The sequence below is a fragment of the Meriones unguiculatus genome, chromosome 8, assembly GCF_030254825.1.
Source record: "Meriones unguiculatus strain TT.TT164.6M chromosome 8, Bangor_MerUng_6.1, whole genome shotgun sequence".
Taxonomy (NCBI): domain Eukaryota; kingdom Metazoa; phylum Chordata; class Mammalia; order Rodentia; family Muridae; genus Meriones; species Meriones unguiculatus.
In genome coordinates this window covers 99,614,941-99,630,475 of record NC_083356.1, presented here as the reverse complement: position 1 = coordinate 99,630,475, position 15,535 = coordinate 99,614,941, and the positions used below count along the sequence as shown (strand labels likewise).

Sequence of the window (15,535 nt, the reverse complement as noted above, 5' to 3'; positions counted from 1 at the left end):
TAAGACGGCGTATTTCTCTAGCAGTCCAAAGCTCTGGGCCATAAAGAAACAATCTGCCATGATGACAGGGCCCGGCACATGGCTTGTGCCTTGAGGATGCTACTGAGAAGCGGCAGGTCTTCTCCTGGGTCCCCACTCCTTACTGGAACTCGGGCTGAATGGACAGATGGGATCTTCATTTCTCTCATCTGCACTTCCTCAGAGCGAGGTGAGTAACCTAGAGCCGTCTTGCTCCCCTCCCCCAACTTTTACCATCTGGCTTCAAGGACATAGGTGCTGCTGCTGAGGATTTTTCTGTCCATCTCTCCAACTGGGAGGAGCAGAGAACCTAGGTTTCTTCTTTATAAATTATTCCTATTTGACGAGATAGCTCCAGATTTGGGAGATTCCTCTCCATGTGGTCTGGACCTCCTCAGAGCTAGGTGAGTAACCCCAGAGCTGTCTTGCCTTTCACAGCCTACTAGTGGAACTTAAACAGGCCTACGACTTGAGGGAGTCAGAGCATCACGGCCAAGACCAGGAACACTTGCTGTGGTTTGAAAATCTCCCAAATTCCAATGTTTTAGGCAAGAGACTAGAGAGGTTTGCCTCTCCCACAGCCTTGGCATGAATGTGCTCTGAGCAGGTGTTTGTAGGCAGGGCTGATTGGCTATTTGTCTAATTGCGGTGATAAAACCTAGCCAGAGCAACTTAGGGAAGGGAGGCTCCACTTTGCCTCACAGTCCCAGAACCATTGTGTCTGGGCACGTGAGCAGCAAGGCTTGGGGGTGACTGGTCGCATTGCATCCAAGTCACAAAACAGGTGAACACTGGTGCTCCGTGCCCAAGACATTCCATGGGATGGTGCCCAGGGGACCCATCTTTCCACCTCTGTTAACCTAATCTAGAGAATTTCTCATACCAAGCTTAGAGGTTCCTTGTCATGGTGATTCTAGATCTGGTTATATTGACGATATAGATTTCTTTTATAGATTCTACTGAAGTTGACGACAGCCAATCAAATGAATGGAGACATGCTGCACCCTTGTGCGGGCCTCAGAGGAATGAAGAAATGACAGCGCCACATTCACAAAAGCTGGGATCACAAGTCGGCTCTCTCCTGGAAAAGGCCGCAGAACCCTCGAAGCTAGATGCTCAGCATGTTCATACAGCTGAACAGCCGAGCATGGTACTGCATGCCTTTAATCCCTACATTGGGGTCGAGGCCAGCCTGGTCTATAAAGCGAGTCCAGGATAGCCAGGGCTGTGTTACACAGGGAAACCCTGTATCGTAAAAGCCAAACCAACCCATACCCGTGAACAGGGAGGCGGGGTTGTTAAGCACAGTTGAATTAAGGTGGCTTGGTTTACAGAATACGGTTGAACAAGGAGACGGGCTTAGCTAGTCAGCAGTCTCTGGAGGGGAGCAGTCTATCCAGGACAAAGCCACAGTGGGCACCTTCTGCACCACACTGTCACCATTAGAACCTGAGACAAGAGGGATGGATGGCTTTTCCATTCCCATGGGTCGGAGGCATTGGGCTCCTTAATACCGCGATGCCCATATCAGACAGTCACTCAGGGCTTCACTCACTCCAGAGCTATAAAAAGATAACACTCAAGTCTGGCAAGACTGTGGAGAGATAGGCAGCACTGCGCATATCACTGAGGGTACAAACCATGCCATGCCTCCTCCGAAAGACCACTGGGTACTTGGTGTGTGGTGTACATTCAGCAGCATGGAAATGTTCAATAAGTTATGATACAGTTCTATCTGTACCATAAAGCAGGAAACAACAACAACAAATCTTCCTGGAAAATTCCCAGCGCAGAAGCCCACTGGGAGACAAACGGCTCAACCAGCAGCGCGCGTGCGCGGGCGGGGCGGGCCCTCGCTCGCCACGCCCCACTCCTCGGCCACGCCCACCTCCTTTCGCGAACACGTGACCCGGCGAGGCCCGCGGTGGCCACCGAGCAGCCCAGCCCGGAGGTCGAGCCTCCCCGCTGCCGCCGTGCAGCTTTCGTGAGCTGGAGCCCCGCGGTGCGCGCGCGGGTCGAGCGTGAGTGGCCCCGGCCGGGCCGGGAGGAGCCGCCCCGAGGCGGGACGCTCAGTCCGCTGCGAGGGAAGTGAGTGCAGGCTGCGCGCCGGGTCGCGTTGGGGCGGGGCGGGGGCGGGACCGGCCACCCGGCGGGCAGTGGTCGAGCACAGCCCACCAGCCTGCCCGCTCGCCCGTCCTCCGGGCATCGATTGCCTGAGCCGGCTGCCGGAGTCTCCCGCTGCGCTTGCACCCTGGGGACCTGGACTGGCTCCAGGCAGCGCCGGCTGAGCTTGTTTTCCGAGAGCCTGCCGGGGTGTTGGTGCTTATGTTTTCAGGGCTTTGGGGGACGGGTAGGATGGGGGCTGCCGAACTTACTTGTAGAGATTTCCGCAAACTCGATGAAGACAGGACGTTATGCATTTTGTAAGTCGAGGTCACATGTGTCCGTTAAGGGTGGATTCAGTCGCTGTTACTGTCGGTTTGTTGGTTTTCTGAGACTAGTTAAGGCTAGCCTCACCTTGTTGAGCTGAGGGTGGGCTTGAACTCCTGATCCTCCGCCTGCCTACCTAGCGCTAGTGTTATAGGCTAGTGCCATGATGCCTGGCATTATTATTTTTTAATTATTCAGTTTTCCACTGACAGGTTTTTGTTCCCGAAGCTTTATTTTCTAAATCACTTCACGCTAGACTTCATATACAGGATAAACTTTCAACGAAGTTTTATTTGAGCACATTAGGTACCTGGCACCGCGCTAGGCAATGTGGACGAGGTGCCTACTTCTATGTGGTCACTGGCAGTGGACCTGCACCCGGGAGCTGCCACTGTGGAAACCAGCATGAAGGTTTCTCAGAAAACTAACGTATGACCTAGCTGTGCAACCTCTTATACACCCAAAAGTCTACCTCGTACCGCAGAGATGCGTGCATATCCCTGTGCACTGCGGCTGATAACAAGAAGTGGAACCATCCTAGGTGTCTGTCACCAGATAAATGGATTTTAAAAGTTGCTGCACACACAGTAGCGTTTTACTTTGCCACGAAGAAAAATGAAATCATGATACTTGTTAGAAAATGAATGGGACTAGAAATGACCCTGTCAAGTGAAATAAGCTGGACTCAGACAAATGCCCGGTTTCTTCCATGTATCTCCTCAACTGTTATTTATTAGTTAAATTTGTTCTTTGGCAATTTTATACATGTCCATAATGCATTTACCAGGACCTTTTATATGGCCATAGATTTAGAAGAATTCATTTGAGCCTGGGGGGCTCAGCCCTGAATGTCTCCCCCTCCAAGAATCTGCCATTGGCCAGTAGTTCAGAAGTAAGGTGTGGGGCCTCATGACCCCCTTCCTGGTCCTTGACTGGGCCAGTCTTGTGCAGGCCCAGCCCGATCAACCACAGCTGCTGTGAGTTTCTGAGTGCGGTGGCTGTGCTGTATCTAAAAGGTAGACTATCAACAATGCACTTCCCTATGTCTGCTGCCTCTTGAATTTTTGTGTGTTTGTTTGTTTCCCATCCTCCAGTTGTTCCCTAAGCCTTAGAAGGGACGGTACAAACATCTTGTTTAGGGCTGGTTCCTCAGCTTTACTTGAGTAGCCGTGAGGCTCTGCTTCACCTCTGCTTTTTGCAAAGAGAGGTTTCTCTAGGGCTGAGAGCAGCATTTGTCTGTGATTATAAACATATATCAGCAGTTTGACACCTTTTCAGTTAAGCTAAACGACAGTAGTAAGTTTCCCTCAAGGGCCTGTGACCCTCTGGGTTGGGTTATAGGCAGGTTTTTCAGGACTGGGCATGGCTTTCCTCCTGTGGAGCTATCCACAAACTCAGAGAAAGATTGGTTGTCTGCATAACAGTTGTGCCATTATTACACTGTTGGCTACATCTTGCCTGGCAGGTTGTGATTACAGTTCACAGTGTGTCAGCTAGTTAAGACTTGCCTTTTCCCTCCAACAGCCTTCATACCACCACCTTGCACTAAAACCTGGTCAGCAGGTGGGGAGCTTTACAGGTCAGTTGCAGCTTGATTTCTTTCTGTCTTAGAGCCTGGAGTGTGGAACCTTCAGCAATAGAGCCTTGCCGTCTAGTTCTGGGGGACAACCAAGGGATGTCAAGAGCCTGTGCTGTGTGGGAGTGGGAGTGGGGTTGTCTCTGGGGCTCCTCTGACCAACGATTCCTCTGAAAGTGTGGTGGCTTGAATTAGAATGCCCTCGGGTTCAAGTATTTGAATGTTCCCTCCCCAGTTAGTGGGACTGTTTGGTAAGGATTAGGGGTGTGGCCTTGGAGGAGGTGTGTCACTGGGGAGGGTCTTTGAAGTTTTAAACACCCTTGTTGTTTCCAGGTAGCTCTCTGTCTGCTTGTGCCTTTGGGTCAGGTGGAAGCTCTCCGCTGCTGCTTAGTGCCATGCCTGCTAGGCTGCTGCCATATTCCCCTCCCCCGCCATGATGGACTCTAAGCCTCTGGAACTGCCGGTTCCAGTAAAGTCTTCCTTTTACAAGTTTTCTTGGTCACTGTGTCTTCATAAGGATAGAAGAGACACTAAGACAGGAGGTGCCCCACCAGGCACTGAGATTTTCCCTTGGTGACTCACGGGCTCTAGGGCAATGTTGGCTAGTCATACCTTTGAATCTTTTATGTTTTTCAGTTGGGTTTCCATATAACTTTTGGTATACACCTTCCCCTTCATTTTGGTTAGCACCCCACTTTGCTCATCTCCCCCACCCTCACAGCTTAAACTTTTCTGCCCCAGTATTCCACTGCCTCCCTTAAAGTCTCTCTCTCCCCAGTGTCCCTTTTCCAGTTTCCTGGCTTCCACAGGTATTCTGTTAAATACCTAAAACTGAAGTGTTGATTCAAGATTCTGGATCTTAGTTCTTTTTTTTTTTCTTTTAAGATTTATTTACTTATTTTTTTATGCAGTGTTCTGCCTGCATGTACACCTGCACACCAGAGGAGGGCACCAGATCTCATTCTAGGTGGTTGTGAGCCACCGTGTGGTTGCTGGGAATTGAAACTCGGGACCTTTGGAAGACCAGTCAGTGCCCTTAACCTCTGAGCCATCTCTCCAACCCCCTGAATCTTAATTCTTTTATTTGTTCAAGGGTAGGGATCTGTGGATCATGAAATTAGAAAGGAGACTGTGAGAAGAAGAAAAAAGTTCAGGGGATGGAAAGAAAGTAACAGAACACATGTGACATGAGGCTGGAGAAATGATTCTGTGGTTAAGAGCACTAGCCGCTCATCCAGAGAACCTGGGTTTGATTCCCAGCACCTACACGACAGCCTACAACTGTCTATAACTCCAGTTCCAGCGCCTTCTTTGGGTCTCTGCAGACAGTGCACGCATTTATTGCACAAACATGCATGCAGATAAGACACTTCTACAACATTATATACACACACATACTACACACACACATATATATATTATACATGGCATGAAGGCAGAAGGGGTTATTTTCCAGAGGGAAGGGGGTCCAGGGATGAGGAAGTTGGGAAATTCAGCAAGACAAACTGAGAAAAAATGTCAGGATGAAACCCTGTAACTTGTGTTAGTGTTAAAATTTTAATCCAAAAATTGCCTTGGAATAAGCAACAGGAACACCAAAGATCTATAAAACGGAATCAGTAAACATCGCTACATTGCTGGAAAAAAAGGAATCAGACCATATGCTTTTATGAGCTGTAGAGAGGGAATTGGATTTTAAGTCTTTAAATTTTGATTTTGGATTGCTGTGTGCTCTGGCCACGTCTGTTTTGTTGGCGTATTGTTTTCCTCACCTCAAATCCTTTGTGTCTCTCTGCAAACCGTGACAAGACAGCTTTCAATACAGCCACATATTGAATGAGACTTGTTGGGGTCCCCCCCAATAAATCACATCGCCAAGCAAATGACCTTGGCTCTCCTGTGGAGCGAGCAGCCGACACAGTCGGAAGTGGTAATGTTTTTTGAGTTGAGATGCACAGGTGGGGCCAGTTTTTAGGCTGCAAAGGCAAAGAAGCAGGTTGTGTTGGGAGGCCAGGGGTGGCTGTGATGGGCGGAGGAGGTGCTGTGTGGGGTTGGTTGGTTGGTTGGCTGGTTGGTTTCATCGTCTCCTCCAGAGTTGCCCAGGCAGTAAGTTACCCCTGAAGACTCCGAGATCGGCGTGGTAACTTGGAGCCGTTTCCAAACTCGCAGGCCGCGTGACTTGGCGCGCGCGGGAGGAACATGGTGAGGCTGGCCCACACCTTGGCGGACCACGGCGACGACGTCAGCTGCTGCGCCTTCTCGGCCTCCCTGCTGGCCACCTGCTCCCTGGACAAGAGCGTCCGGCTGTACGCCCTGAGCGGCTTCGCCGAGCTGCCGCACTCGCCGCTGAAGCAGCACACCTACGCCGTGCACTGCTGCTGCTTCTCGCCGTCGGGGCACCTTCTGGCGTCCTGCTCCACCGACGGGACCACGGTGCTGTGGAACCCGCACAGCGGCCACGCCCTGGCCGTGTGGGAGCAGCCCGGGGGCAGCCCGGTGCGCACCTGCTGCTTCTCCCCGGACTCGGCCTACCTGGCGGCCGGGGCCGCCGACGGCTCCGTGGTTCTGTGGAACGCGCAGTCCTACAAGTTCTACAGGTAGGGCGGTTCGAACCCCTGCCCGGCCAGGCCCGAATCCTGTTACCGTTACGGTTCCCCTCTGCTTGCGGTAAAGTAGACCCAGAGCTGACCGTTTTAGCTGACGTCATCACGCGCACTAGCAACCGTAACTTTGTGTGAACAGCCAAGATCGCCTGATCGTCTTCCCGCAGAGCAGGCACCGGCCGGTGGCTGTCCTCCCTGGTGGCCTCAGGGCTGAGGAGGGCGATGCCTTTAATGATGGTGAGGGGCTGCAGCTCAGAAAGAAAGCGCTGGCCCCTTAGAGAAACGGATGCCCGGCTGAGGAGGCTTTCCCTCCTCAGGTGTGAGCTGCACCTCCTCGGCCCAGCTTCCTTCCTGCCTGTGCCTAATAGCGCACTAATTGCCAGTCCTTATCAGTTTGTTTAGTTGCCTGAGGAGCAGCGTTGCCAGGACAGTGCCTTTGGCCTCTCCTCCCAAGAGAATCATTATTCACCGCAGGTTTGGTTTGTTTGGTTTTTTTTTTTTCCATGAAGAATTTGAAGATGGGACACAGGCCTTACTATTATCTGAGGGACTTTAATACAGAAATCGAATGTGCTTTTTATGATAACAGCATGTCTTTTCAGTAAAAAAAGAAAAAAATCTTTCTGTATGTATGGCCATTGGTTATTTTTGGTTGTTTTTTTCTTTTTCAAATCTGAGTCTTTTTTAATGGGCTCTCATTGACTTGCTGTGAGGATAGGAGCATCGTGCCCCTGTGATCCAGGCTCAGGGCATCAGCTGATGTGTTTAAGTCCCCCTGTACCCTGAAAGGGGGTGTCCGTGTAGAGCATGGGATGTTTTACTGTGTGGGCGTCAGTCGGCCGCTCCAGTTCTGTCACAGCCAGCTGTCATTTCAGAAGGGCCTGGAGCAGAAAGTAAGACCCTGAACTCACCTCCTCCTTGCTGGTTTTCGTTTCAGGTGTGGTAGTGTCAAGGATGGCTCCTTGGTGGCCTGTGCGTTTTCTCCCGGCGGGGGCCTCTTGGTGACCGGCTCCTCGGGGGGAGATCTGACCCTGTGGGATGATAGAATGAGGTGTCTGCACAGCGAGAAGGCCCACGACCTCGGCATCACCGGCTGCAGCTTCTCCTCGCAGCCGCTTCCTGGTTGGTTAGCTCGCCCTGCTCGCTCTGCTCTCTCGAGCACCGGCTGCCTGTCAGCCCAATGACTTCATCCTTTGCGTTTCGGTCCCATCGTTAGTACTGAGGGCCTCTCCGTTTGTTACAGAAGCAGCCTCTCTGTCTTTTTTGATCAAAATGAATCATGAAGAACTATTATATGAAAAATTTATTGTTTTTTTTTTTTTTAAAGCCTGTACAGGAAATTCAGCTTGTTACAATAGATTCAGATTCTTTGACCATGGAATTTCCATAGACTTAACTGTCTTTTTTTTTTTTTTAATTGAGATTGAGATGGAAATGGGAAATTTACAAATTGGGAAAGGACTGGGGAGATGAAGTTGGTGAACAGCTTTCTGTGCCAGCTGGAGCCAGGTGTCTGGATCCCCAGCGCCACACAGCAATCCAGCCATGGTGTGTGTGTGCGTGTGCGCGTGTGCATGTGTGTGTGTGTGTGTGCACCCTGTAATCCCAGCCCTGGGGAAGCAGAGTCAGGAGGCTCTCTGGGGCTTGCACACAAGAGCCTCACCAGGTCAGCAGGGTCCAGGTGACTGACAGTTTTCCTCACAAACCGTGAGAAGCAGTTGAGGCAGCTGCCTGATACTGACCTCTGGCTCCTGTGAGCACGTGCCCACACACACCTATACACACACCAAGTTGGAAATAGAGGTAACGTTTTGCCTTCACTAATTTAATCTTCCAAAAACCCATTAAGCTGTTTGGCAACATAACTAGTTTTGTTTATTAAGATGAAACAAGAGCTCCTGGTTTTAAGTGGGCGAGTTGGACAGCTAGCCTGGGTCATTTTTCTTGGCTGTATTAGAGGAGAACCCCTGCCTCTGCCTTCTTTAGTCTTGTCATCTGATTAGAGCTGTCCATGGCAACAAAGGAGCCACACAGTAAATGACTGATGCTGGCCGATGGTGTGTGCACAAAACATTTCCCCTCATAGGAAGCCTTTAAAATCTGGTGTGGGTATCATAGAGCTCAGAACCCGCACGTGGCTATCTATGTATGATGCTCTTGGCAGCCCGGGCACAGAAAGAAGACAGAATGGCTGTGGCATTCCCCTTATTCCAGAGCCCTCAGTGATTCAAGTGCAGTGAAGGTCAAATTTCAAATTCCAAAGCACAATATGTAAGTGCCTTCCTAGCATGCCACACCTAACAGTAACTGAAAACCAGTCCTGGCTCTATATACTCTCCTGCCACAGAGCCTTCCTCCATTCCTTGACTATATTGAATTTGTTTTTCGAGGAATTTCCTTGTGGGCCCTTCACCCAGCAGGCACTAGACCTTGAATGTTGAGGATTGCTTGATTAACTGAAATCTTTTATTTTTTAACCTTTTCACATTATATATCAGTCTAATAGATTTTTCTTTCATGAATTCATTCTCCTATTCTCTTTTAATTAGGCTTTATTAAACCCAATTTAGTTAAGCATTTTAGTCTTTCAGTGATTGTTTTGTGCTATCTTATTCCCCCAGGATGGCTTAAAACAGGAACCATTTCACTCATCTTTGTGGTACCTTCTCCACATCTTTGAGACACTCACTTATTGGAGAAAAAAAATATTGCAAAGAGACACACTAACTAGGCAAGGCAGTGTCACTTTTGCAAAAGGGTATGCAGTGACATAAGTCTTGAGAACAGGCACACTGGGGGACTGATCACTTAGCTTACATCGAGGCGTGCTTGTGTTGGTTGTGTGTGCGAGAGAGAGTGTCTCACCTCTGAAGGGGAAGAGTGCCAAGTTTTAGGAGTACCTGGCATCCAGGGGCGGGGCAGACAGTCATACGGGAGGGTGGGCTAGCTATCATTATTGTTTTCATTGTTTTCACACATTAAGTCAGGGACGAATTGTTTGACTATGGAGGAATGCCCTTGCCCTAGGTAGTTGACTGTTGGGGCAGAGAAGGAAGGTTGCATTGCAGTTTTCCAGGTAAACAGAACAGCCCTTCTGAATCTAGGCTTCTGTTTACCCAATAACAATCCTCTTTACCCAGAGTCCTGTTTAGGACGTGGTCGCCAGCACTGCCATTCGGGGACCTGCATTGGATGTAAAAATAATCTTTGAGGAAAATTATTGGCGGCTTATGCATAAGGACAGGGTCTCTAAACCAGTAAACCAGGCCAAGGTTGAGAGGCAGGTCATACTGTGTCCTTATCTTCCCGTTACAGCATGGGCAGAGTTTACATTTTTCCCAGCCTTTCCTCCCTTACCTTTGATATATACATTAACAGTGATTGTTAGAGCCAGACCTGGTGGCACATGCCTTTAATCCCAGCACTTAGGAGGCAGAGGCAGGTGGATCTCCCTGAGTTTGAGGCCAGCCTGGTCAACAGAGAGTCCAGGACAGCCAAGGCCACATAGAAAAACCCTGTCCGGGGGAAAAAAAAAAAAAAGAAAAGAAAAAAAAGAGTGACTGTTAACAGGAATTTGTAAAAACATTGGGTGTGGTGTGGCTTTCATAAACAGCTCTACTGCTTGAAAACCTTCTCAGTAACTAACTGAATCAAAGTTAAAACCAAGAATATGAGTTCTTCGTGTTTAAGATCTCTGAGGTTATACTGTCCCGTGGATTTGGAAAACCTGACATTTCTTGTGTCTTGGCAAGGTTTGTGTGCATTCAGTAAGATGCTCTGCAGGAAAAATGTACTGTCTATCCCAGGTATCTAACTCAGATACTCTATGCCGAGAGTCTGTAAGGCCAGAGTGCACTCCTAAGATGGGCACCAGGTTTAACTGTATTATTTCATGTTGCGTCAAGCCGCCTGTGACATGTGTAAGATGGCATCTGTGCAGTTAGGCAGCACCCGTGGAAGAGCTTGGACTGATGGTGTCAATATCTGTCATCATCTATTCAGGGACAGTCCAGTAGACACACAGTGAAATTCTAAATTCTCTAACAAAGCATTATCCAGCCACTTCTGGGGTGCCAGCTTGAGTTGATTAATTTTCCTAAACTGTGTAATATTTTCCACCAGGTCAGCTGGATTGATGCAATTTTACATTTATGTAATTCAAGTTTTCCTCTCAAATCAAATCAAACTGAAAATAAATTCTCACTAATATTCCATGTGCATTACAGCAAGCTTTTAAGAACTTGGTACTTCAGAAGACAATCATGTTGGGTGTGATTAGCCATTTTACATTCTTAAAATAGCTGATGTTTCTAAGTATTTTTTTTTTTTTTTACATTAATGACAGCCTCATAACCTCTAAAATTCAGTGGGAAGATGTTCTGCTTTCGTGGCGGAATATTGGTTTTTATAGCTCTGAGCTATAACCTGACTTTTTTAGAACAGCAATTTCAGACTTAAGTCATAATTGGATTTAATACCTGTTTTGAGGGAACTCTAACCGTTTTATTTAGTAGTGTCAGCTAACAAATATTCCTGGTTAAAATGAGTCACACGAGCAGATCTCAGTATAATCAAAACCTTTCGGTTAAGAAGGTTTTATCAGTTCTTCGTGTTTGTTTGTGTTTACCTAATTTGTTGTTTTTAGGTGGAGAACAAGGCCTTCAGTTTTACCGCTTCGCATCATGTGGTCAAGACTGTGAAATCAAGCTCTGGCTTGTTTCTTTCACCCATGTCTCAGGTATGTCTTAACTGTCTAAAATTATTTGTGACCTACATAAGAGTTTTATCTTTTTTCTTTTTAAACTTAAGATACTCTGGATGTTTTAAATGACAGGAAAAATCTGCTTTAAGAAACGTTTATTGAGTTGGGCATTGGGGCACCCAGTTAAAAATCCTAGAATTTAGGAGATGGAGGCAGGAAGATGAGTAATTCGATACCAGCTTCAGCTATGGAACATGGATAAGGTCAGCCTGGGCTATGCTCGACACTGTCTCAAAAATCAAAAGCAAAGAGAGACTTTGATCGGCTGCAATGCAGGCACGAACTGTGACAGCCTATTGCCCACCTCTGGTTCTGACCACGCCCTGCCTTTTCCTTCCCTGCATGCGAGTGGTTTTCACACTGAATAACGTGTACAGCATCTTTGCATTTATTTGCTGTGGCCGCTGTTTATTGAGTCCAGTTGCCTCAGGTGGCCATTCAGTCAGGATGTGTGTCGTGGTCTGCCTTGGGCTATGGTATTCCTTTATAGTGTCTCTGATGACTACTTTTTCCCGTGCCCTCTTCCTGAACTCCTGTCAGTTGGAACTCCTGAATTGATTTTCTATTCTTGGCCACAGACACGTTTCTCTCAATCTGCTGAATCTGTATCTTTTTTTTTTTTTTTCCTTTGAGAGGAAATCCTTGAATTGAATTGTTTTAAGGTTACTTATTGGTGCTGGAGAGATTGCTCAGTGGTGGTGTGTACTTACTGTTCTCACAGAGAACCCAAGTTTGGTTTCTTGTTTTGGCTTCTTGTGTAGTCTTGGCTGTCCTGTCACAGAGATCCGCCTGCCTCTGCCACACAGTGCTGGGATTAGACAGCACAGTGCCCGGCTGAGCTTGGTTTCTAACACTGATGTTGTATAGTTGACGGTACATCTCTGGACAGCTGCACACACATGCACTTACCCCACAGACACTCGTGTGTGTAATAAAAAATAAGATGGATGTGTTTTAAAGTTATCTCACTGTGGGGGTATGTGTGGGGTGTGGAGAGGCCTGTGGAACACCTTGGTGAGTTGGTGTCTTCCACCTTCACGTGGTTCTAGGAACTGAGCTCGCTTAGCAGGCTTCTGTGGCAAGCTCTTTACACACTGAGCCATCTTACTGGCCTTTTCTTTCCTTTTTATAGGGTTTTGGCTTTTTTGTTTTGGGGGATGGTTGGTTTTTTGTTGTTTTTTTGTTGTTGTTGTTTTGTTTTGTTTGTTTGGTTTTTCAAGACAGGGTTTCTCTGTATAGCCCTGACTGTCCTCGAACTCACTCTGTGGACCAGGCTGGCCTCGAACTCACAGAGACCTGTCTGCCTCTGCCTCCAGAGTACTGGGATTAAGAGCGTGTGCCAGCTCAGCCCAGCTATGGTTGTACTTTCTAAGAGTGTTGAACATGTTGTGGATTTGTAGGATGTATAAATTACCATTGATTTATGTACAGAAAGACAAGATGTTTGAGTAATGTCAGATTTTACAAAACATAAGCACTTGATTTTCTTTTTAAAGGCTTTTAGGCAGTTAGCATATTTTTATTTTATCAGGCACTTGAATTGTGCACACTTTAAAAAATGTTAGTGATTACAAAATTGCTCCAGCCTAGTCCTTGCAGAGTATATCATGTAAAATAATCTGAGCCAGCATTGTGGTGCATGCCTGTGTTCCCAGCACTGTGGGAGGCAGAGGAAGGAGGATCTCTGTGAGTTCGAGGCCAGCCTCATCTACAAAATGAGTGCAGGACAGCAAGGGTGACACAGAGAAACCCTGTCTCAAAAAAACAAACAAATAAATAATCTTAATTGGGAGTACTAATTGTATTTAATGGATTATAAGAAAAAAATATCTATTATTGAAGCTTGTGTGTGTCGGTATGTATTGGACTCCGGGCTACATCCCCAGCTAGTACTGATTTTTGAAACCATCTCATAACCTACATTATAGTTATCTGAGTATCTGTATGGATACCCAGGCCACATGCAGATTTTTCTGTCTTCGTCTTGGTTACTCACATTGCTAAGCCTGTAGATGACGTAGTGTCGACTTAAAGCATAGGCGTAATCAGCTTACTAACGTCTCTCACCTTGTTAATTACAGGCTTTGAATTAAAATACAAAAGTACGCTAAGTGGGCACTCCGCCCCTGTTCTGGCCTGTGCCTTTTCCCATGACGGACAGATGCTTGTGTCGGGGTAAGCGATCTAAGTGAACCGTTAATGCTTCTAAAGCGGCACGCTGTTGCTGTTCCCACACTCGTCTATCATGTGGGCATGTGTGCACGTGCCAGGGTGTGTGTGTGGAGGTCGGGGCACAGCTTGCAGAGGTTGGTTCTCTCCTTACCCCATGTGGGTGCCGGGGCTTGAATTCAGGTCCTCCGCCTTGGTGGCGGTCGCCTTTACCTGCTGGGCCATTCCACCTGCCCGGTGGCTTTTCCAGCCTTTCCTATACTTCATATTTTGGGTCTCTAAATTTAGCCATTGAATGGTGTACTGCGCCCTTCGCCTGCTAGTATGCACTTCCCCAGAAGTGGTTAGGCATTCACTATGATCTTTCTCTCTTTTTTCTCTTCTTTCTCTCTCTCTCTCTCTCTCTCTCTCTCTCTCTCCTTTCTTTCTTTCTTCTTTGGTTTTTTGAGACAGTTTCTCTGTGCCCCTCTCCTGGAACTCACTCTGTAGACCAGGTTGGCCTTGAACTCAGAGATCCACCTGCCTCTGCCTCCTGAGTGTGCGACACCGCCACCCAGCTCATAGTGATATATTTCAGCAAAAGTTTTTTTCCCCCCTCTGCATCTCTTAAGGTGATCACAGCTAAATAACACCCATTTCCAAGTTAATCCACCCTTGCTTGCAGCAGACAGGCTTGGGCATAGTTAAATGGCCTATTGCTGCAGAGAAAGTTACTCTGTGATCTCACTACGTTGGATGTGACTCATGGTTTTTCTTCTAGATGCTCATCCCATGTTTACTATGTGGTTTTCTGTGCCTTCTCTTTAGTACCTCCACATGTGGGCTTATTTTTAGCTTGCTCTAGAAATACTTTGTAAACAAATTTGGGGGGAGGGAGAGGAGTGGGGAGGCTCGTACTCTGTGAAAAGCAGAGGAGAGCTGTGGAGGAGTGTGCTCTCTCTTACCACGTGGGTACCAGGGATTGGCCTCAAGCCTTCAGGCCTGGTAACAGGCGCCTTTACCCACTGCTCCATCTTGCCAGGCCGGGACGTCTTTCTTGAGCGAGCGTCTCGTGTGTAGCACTGGTTGGTGGAACTTGCTCTGTAAACCAGGTTGGCCTTGAGCTCTTGGTGGTCTCCTCCCTATACCTCGCAGGGAGGATCATGCGCAGATCACATGATCTGAGCCGCGGTGGCCCGCAATGCTGAGAATCCTTTTAGCTTCCTAAGTCTGTGGAATGGTGTTCCATCAGTTTTTGGAAATTCGTAATTTCTTCTGCTTCTGCCCTTGTCCCTTTCCATCTCTTCTCTAAGATGCCACTTAAGTGCAAATTGTACCTCCTGACTATAAACATTACCTCTTTTAACCTTGAATATTTTTATTGGTCTTGTCTTTAAATTTTTTTTGGTTTTCTGTGTATGAGTGTTTTGTCTACATATGAGTCTGTACACGGCATGTGTGTCTGATACCCAAGGAAGCTAGAACAGGGAGTCAGCTCCCCTGGGACTGGATTTAACAGATGGTTGTGAGTCACCCTGTGGGTGCTGGGAACCAAAGCAGGTCCTCTGCAAGATCCAATTAACCACTGAGCCATCTCTCCAGCCCATTTCCATCTTTCATACTTCATTCTTGATTGCCCCTTTCTGAATGCTCTCTTCAGCTGCTGTGCTATTTAAGCATTTTAATTAATTAATTTTATGTGTATGGATGTTTTGCCTGCATGTATATAAGTGTCCTTAGTGCATATGTCAAATGCCCTGGAGCTGGAGTTATGGATAGTTGTGATCTACCACGTCGGTGCTAGGACTCAAACTCGGGCCTCATGGAGAACAGCCAGTGCTAACTGCTGGGCCATCTCTCCAGTACCGCCTGTGCTACATTTAATAGTCTCCTGACCTTTCATTTTGCTTAAACTTTGGTTCTGTTGTTCCTAGTTGGCTTTTTTTCTTTTAAGGTTTTTTTGAAAGTTTCTGTGATTTCCTGTTCTCAGCTGGAACA

The 15,535-nt window shown here is 47.6% G+C and overlaps 1 protein-coding gene across 3 annotated transcripts in view; it reads left to right on the top strand.

Moving 5' to 3' along the window:
- The first annotated feature begins 1,921 nt into the window (after positions 1–1,921).
- Wdsub1 (WD repeat, sterile alpha motif and U-box domain containing 1) overlaps positions 1,922–15,535 on the top strand; it is a 28,719-nt gene continuing 15,105 nt past the window's right edge. The window contains exons 1-5 of one of the 3 annotated variants that reach the window (XM_021639020.2): positions 1,922–2,106; positions 6,194–6,621; positions 7,565–7,749; positions 11,273–11,365; positions 13,471–13,564. In XM_021639020.2, coding sequence (XP_021494695.1) covers positions 6,224–6,621; positions 7,565–7,749; positions 11,273–11,365; positions 13,471–13,564 — 770 coding nt within the window. In that variant the 5' untranslated portion in view covers positions 1,922–2,106; positions 6,194–6,223. Of the gene's footprint in view, positions 2,107–2,255; positions 2,442–6,193; positions 6,865–7,564; positions 7,750–11,272; positions 11,366–13,470; positions 13,565–15,535 lie in introns of those variants that run through there. The other 2 variants (XM_060390220.1, XM_060390221.1) reach the window with 2 other exon arrangements.